The 6425-nt window shown below is 40.0% G+C and overlaps 1 protein-coding gene across 1 annotated transcript in view; it reads right to left on the bottom strand.

Annotated features, from left to right (window-relative positions):
* Positions 1–285: 285 nt before the first annotated feature.
* Positions 286–6425, bottom strand: part of LOC137972996 (uncharacterized) — a 9570-nt gene continuing 3430 nt past the window's right edge. Inside the window, exons 3-5 of the mRNA XM_068819699.1 lie at positions 5617–6202; positions 3179–3229; positions 286–1484 (exon numbers count right to left, since the gene is read on the bottom strand). Coding sequence (XP_068675800.1) covers positions 342–1484; positions 3179–3229; positions 5617–6202 — 1780 coding nt within the window. The 3' untranslated portion in view covers positions 286–341. The remainder of the gene's footprint in view (positions 1485–3178; positions 3230–5616; positions 6203–6425) is intronic.

Genomic DNA, 6425 nt, shown 5'->3' with positions numbered 1-6425 from the left:
TTCCGTTCTCTTCCTAACAACACGTGGAGTGACCAATTATGAGGTTACGCGACAATAATTTTTCATCTCTGTTACTGACATTGCTGTTTAAGGCAACAACAAATGCCACAGATCACAGTTTTACACACGAAACGAGTCTCAGTAATTGGAAAATCATCATCGCAGTAAATTGAGAGATATTAAAAGTTTACGTTGACCTTCTCGTTCGCGTCGAAGTGGTGGTTGCTTCAAGTCCGTACTTCCTTCAGCTGTTAATGGAAAAGGAACAACCTTCATTATCCAAACTAAGGTACAAAAACACTTTATTCGTGGGGAAAATACTTAACTTTTATTTGATTTAGCTACTCCGTATGTTTCTTCAAGTACAAACGTTGAATGTCTAACTGTAATTCAAGATTTTGTTGCGCCAAATCATCACGAATTTGTTTCCTCAGCGCAATAAGGGCTTGAGCTGGAGGCAATTCTTTGGGAAGTTCGAGAGACGAATTGGACTCTACAACTACGGGAGCCGTTGGCTTATAAGTTCTCTGTTCAAATGCTGTTGATGATTTAGCCCGCAACTTTTTTTCTTGCTGGTTTTGATGTGCGCTTCGTAGAGCAGGAGCTGACTTAGAAGGTCCAAAGGTGACGTGTGTTTTGAGCGCGCCACCATCTTGAACGGTGCTCTTAGAATCGGGAGATGAATTCGCGAAGATTTCAACAGAAAACGGGGAGATGTCTTCATCGCTGCACGTTTGGTTTTCGTCGTCAGGGGTTCCGCACTCACTAACTTCGTTAAAAGTTTGATCTTGGTCAGTTGAAGTGTTTGTCCTGTTTTGCAAGTTTTTCTTACCTTCATCTTGAGAAGTAGGTATTTTGATCGGAAAAAGACTATAATAACGCGATCCACCATGGCCCTTTGGACTTGACGGGGGAGCAGGCGGTGCAGTGTGCGGTCTTTGTAGCTTTCTAGAATCCACCGCGACGTCGTCGTTATCTGTACGCGATCTTTCACGCCATGTCGTGCTAGTCGTCGGACGAGATTTCTGAACATCAGCTAAAGAAATAATTTTTGTATCATTCGTCTTAATATATATATCAACCCGGGAAATTTCTTCCTTTTCTTCGCTTTTCTCTTTGTCTTTATCCTTTTTAGTTCTAACGCTTCTTTTTCTAATAGCTTCCTCGTCTTCGAAGCTGACTTTCTTTGGAATATTCTCCCCGGAATTTGATATTCGCTCTCTTTCACTGGAAGCTGTAAAACCTTCAAAAGGTCGCGTTCTCTCTCGCGTACCCTCGACGTCCCCAAAATCTTCAATTTCCACCGATTTTATGTACTTGTTACCCCTGGAGACCAAATTTCTTCGATCTGCAGAAATCCAGCGACTGTCTAAACTAAGTTTGTAAGAGGGAGACTGGTTCCCGGCGTCGCTCTTTTTTATACATTTTTCTGCCTGACGCGATTTCTTTCCGTTGAAGATAACCGGGTGCGTTTCGCAAAGGCTCTGAAAAAAATAAAATCACGAAAGAGTTAATAACCAGCAGTAGGTAAATGAAACAATATTCTTCTGAAAGTAATAATTAAGGGGGTTCAGCGCAGAAAATAACACACGCGTGCATCATTTTGATATCGTTAAAAATATGTAACGAGTTGAATTTGTTCAAAGAGTATTTAGAAGAGAGTTGAGTTCATTTTAAGGTGGCTGGAACCAGTTTCAACACTTTTAAAAGACGTTCTTATTAGAAGGGTTATAATTACTATACTAGCTGTATCACGTAACAGCAATGAAACAACAATTATTTCTTCAAAAATTCGCCCACAATTGTGACGTAATAAGCTCTCCAAAAACACCCTATATTTCGTCTTTACTTGCTTATATCTCAAAAATGAACTGGGTGACCCCCATTTTTTATTGTCGAGTGATAACTAGTAATGTGAGATAGAACTAGCGACAAAGTTTTAAAAAAAGCATGGGAGCCAATTGAGACCGTCTACTTTTTTTTACTCAGGAACGGCGTCAGTTCGTTGTTCCCTCGGTACGGGATTCTTAGGTCATTTGGCAAAAATGTGACTTAGCTTCTGCAAGGAGGTTTTGTGGCCACTCAAAACACTCTTGATAGGCTCTGTACCCCTTTGAATGTGTAGGATGATGCCCTGCGGGAAGCAAGGGTGGCGCAGTGGTGAGAGCACTCGTCTTCCACCAATATGGCCCGGGATCGAGGTAATAGGCCACAATGGCCAAAAAAAAAGCCATCTGAAAACGCCCTATATATTCACACAGGGTGGAACGAGGTATTCGTAACGACGGTGTGGACGGCTCCGCGAATGCCTCAAAACAGCTTTTTGTAATGAGGAAAAACCAAAGGATCTGCAATTCTTTTTTTTTTTTTTTTCATTTTTCTACGCTTCTTTACCATCTTCTGTCAAAAGACGACGAAAATGACGAAATGCGAAGTCGTCTAAAGGAAGTACTCACACGATAATCAGTTTTCAATTATTTCAAAACTACAGTGCCGATCCTTTTCATGCTAGTTCAATTTTTGCCGAAATTCTTGAACATTTAAGAGCCAATTTGTTCTCAGTAGGGTTATTGCCAATCCTAAGTGCGACAACGAAACGGTTTTTAATTCGTTCTGCGCCAACCCTGGCCCGGTCTGCCAACTGGAGTGACAGGGCGGGACCGTTCAGAGGTCTTTGAACTCCCGGTGATATTCCTTTCTTTCCATTTCTTGCTCTCGTGACAATGAAATGATATTGTAAAAAGAAACTACGACCAATGAACAGTATCAACGAACGATATCGATGAATAAAAACCGAGACGAAGTCGAGGTTTCTTATTCATCGATTATCCGAGCCTGAGGTGAATAATTGTTTTAGTAAAATTACGTAAGTTATTATTTGAAAAATATACATTTTCTTCAAAACAATTTCACCTCGACAAAACGGCAAACGGCCATTTTGAAAAAACCGCTTGCAACCAATCGGTGCAGAGAATTTTCATTAATCACCTATGTAATTATACTAATACTTGGTATTGGTCATCCGAGTCATCATTTTTCGCTGAATAGACGTTTCTTTTAGACTTGTGTTGAAACAAAATCACATTGTACCTTTGGAAGAGCACCTACATGACCCAAACTTACAAGTTCAACATGAAACACCTCTAAGCATTGCTAATCCAATGCGAAAACTTATTACCTTGGATGAGGAACTTTCATCAGTCTGTGGTTGTGATGAAACTACACATGCCTGCCGTAAAAGAACAACAAGAAGTTTGTTTTGAATGTTACTCCATAAGCAATTACTACATACAATACATACTTAATTCACCGCTCCCCATAGGGGCTTTTCAGGGCCAATGAAACACAACGAAACGACAGAACAGAACAACAACTGTTAAGAATCCCAACTGGCCAGAGGCAAACCAGTGGCTATTTACAAGTGCAGCTAGGAAGTTGAACCAGGGATTACCACGATCAAATTCAACGAATGGTCAGAGCGGGTCTTGAACCCGGGATCTCCGGATCTCAAGGCAAGCGCCCTAACCACTGGACCACACTGCCTTTGGGAACAAACGTTGAAGGTTGCTTGGTTTTTCTTTATTCTATTGGGGAAATCCGAAAATAATCGGTTGATATGACCGAACCCTCTGAAAAATAAAGGGCCTTGACCACTGTTGTTTCCGCGGACAACTTTAATCTTTTTAAAATCCTACCGCTTTTGACGCTCGTTTTAGAGGGTAACCGCGTTTCAACCGAAAACAGTCTGAAATTGCGAAATACTTACGCTCCTTATTACATAGGATGCCTGTGGCATACCAAGTTTAAAATATCGCTTGAGACTGTCATTTTCATCGCAGTCAGATATGATAATTAGCCACGTGCTTGTGACGAAACTCTTGGCTTGATACTGTCACGTCGGAAATACAACATGCAGGTCTCTTTTTATTTCTTTCTCACAAAAGGTATTCGGGAAGTTCACTCGGACTTCCAAGCGCACACACCACATTACTGCATTCTCAGCACTGAATAGGCCATTTCCGAGTTCACATATGTCTCCTCTTCAAAGCGAGTCTAAGTGCGAAGTTTTTGTGATGGTAATTAGTTCTACTTTACATATGAATGAAAACTAATTTTCTTAACAAAAACTTTGCACTTAGACTCGCTTTGAAGAGGAGGCAGAAATGAACTAGGAAATGGCCTATTCGCAAGCGACCTTCATCTGCTCTAAGAGCTAGCAATGTAAGCCTTCTTTGAAATCGATTTTGTTGATAAAGCGCGATAGAACAGCGATGAATGCGAGAATATTACACCTCTTCCCTTCACTTCCGGCTCCTACCGTAAATAAATGCAACTAAAACTGCTTTTATTGAATGTGAGCACTTTAACAAATAAGATTGATTCATGAAAATGTTTGAAGTCAGTAGCAAAGAAAATGGTCGATTGTCATCACACTTAACCTTCCTTAGCACTTTTACCATGCCTCTTGTGACTCTCACTCAGCTTAAGGGATCAGTGACATTTGCAACCAACTTTCACATTTTACACAAACAGCAGAATCCCACGTAAATGCCACCAGCTGTCTTGTTGTTGAATAAAACCTGCCAATTTAGCTTCTTCAATGATCAACTGAGAGTTGAACTGTACTCTTACACGAACTTTTTCTTGTTTTTTTTTTTTTTTCAGTTAATGGCGATGAAAAATACATAATTGCCCATTTTCCTGTGGGGCTTTTCAGGGCCAAACGAATAAATGATAGAGATAAACTGAACAGTGGACAAGCATTTAGGATCCCTTTTGATCAAATCAATAGGAGCCATACACCTTATTCCAAAATGGCCGCCATTTAAATATTCTTTTGTTTTTGTTCAAATTAGCCCTTGATGCCTCGTTCTTAAGCTTAAAATTAATTCCAAAGAATATTTATCTTGAACGAGGCAACAAGGGCCAATTTGTATCCGCATAAATCAGCGGCCATTTTGGAATAAGGTGTATTAGGCAAGATTCAGGGCTGCCATTGATGGCCATGGCCCCTTGCTCCTGTTCCCTTGATGGCACTCTCTTGTTACACTTCATCTTAGCACTTCTACTTGAGGATCTTTCTTGGAACAAACTACAGTCACATTGCATTTCCTGTACCACGTAGGCTACACAATTCCTGTAACACACTATGCAATTCACATTTTGTGCGAGAGTAGGTGAAGGGTATTAATGTTTGGCATACTTGTCATGGCTGAGTGGATAAGGTACAAACTTGAAATTAAGAGGTTGTAGGTTCACGTCCCACTCTTATAACTAGTTAATTAGCTCGTTCCTGCTAACCCTCTCCACCCTTAGCATTGTTAATTAAAAGGAACTCAAGAAAGCAATCCAATTACTATACATGCCAATACACTTTACAGGCATATACACCCTTTTAAAAAGTCTAATATATGCCATTTTCCGCTAATGATATTGAACTCTTGCTTTCAAATTTTATTTAGAAACGTACAAAGGCCTAAAACTTTTCCGATTTCTTTTCTTGTTTGAAGCCTTTGTACATTTCTGAATAAATTTTAAAAGCATGAGTTTGACATCATTAGCAGAAAATGGCATATATTAGACTTATTAAAAGGGTGTATAGGTTATAATACTAACATTTTGCCAGTGTAGCAGCTCCTCCCAAGACAATGGAGCTGTGCGTTTTTTCTCCAGTATTCCTTTGTTATGATCATCTTCAAATGTCTCTGCCTCATTTTTCTTTCCTGTTCTTACAATCCCATTTTGCCCAACCCTGACTTCCAAGTTATCCCTCAGCAGCCTTGACACACTTTCCCGTTTCTTGGTGTTAACAGAGTAACACAGAGGCTGTACCTTCTTTTCTTCACATGCAGATGAATCAATAACCCCAACACTTGTTTCCAGAGGGAGGTTAAACCAAGCTATTGGTCTATACTCTGTTCCTTTCCCATTGAACTTGCCAAAAACAGATGCTGACCTTGCAACTTTGAAAGGATCACTGGCAGCATCAATATTTTGTTTTTCCTCTCTGTTAACCAGGGAGCTGCCTGGGCAGGATTTTGTTTTTCGGTGTTGTGCCTGGTTACTTTTTGCAAAGAATGTTGATTGTGTTGTTGATGGCTTAGATGCACTTTCACTAGAATTCAACTTTTTTCCATGTTCTGATGTTACTGATCTTGTTGTTGGTGACAAGTGTCTTGAGGAAAGAGTTTCACTTGTTATGCTAAAAGAAAAGGAGGATAGAATGACTTTTAAGACAATGCAAAGCTAAGGGAACCACTAATCCTCGGGATATTTTGTAAACCTGACAGCCATCTGAGAGCTGTGGATTAATTATTCCTTCTTGGTGCCACATCATTGGCTTTAGTACTAAATAAAGGTACCAAATTAAATCAAACAAGCAAAATTGCTGGACTCTTTTTATATTCTTGGTAAAAGCCTATGAC

The sequence above is a fragment of the Montipora foliosa genome, chromosome 10, assembly GCF_036669935.1.
Source record: "Montipora foliosa isolate CH-2021 chromosome 10, ASM3666993v2, whole genome shotgun sequence".
Lineage (NCBI taxonomy): Eukaryota > Metazoa > Cnidaria > Anthozoa > Scleractinia > Acroporidae > Montipora > Montipora foliosa.
The sequence above is the reverse complement of the archived record's forward strand: the minus strand, read 5'-3'. Positions and strand labels throughout refer to the sequence as shown.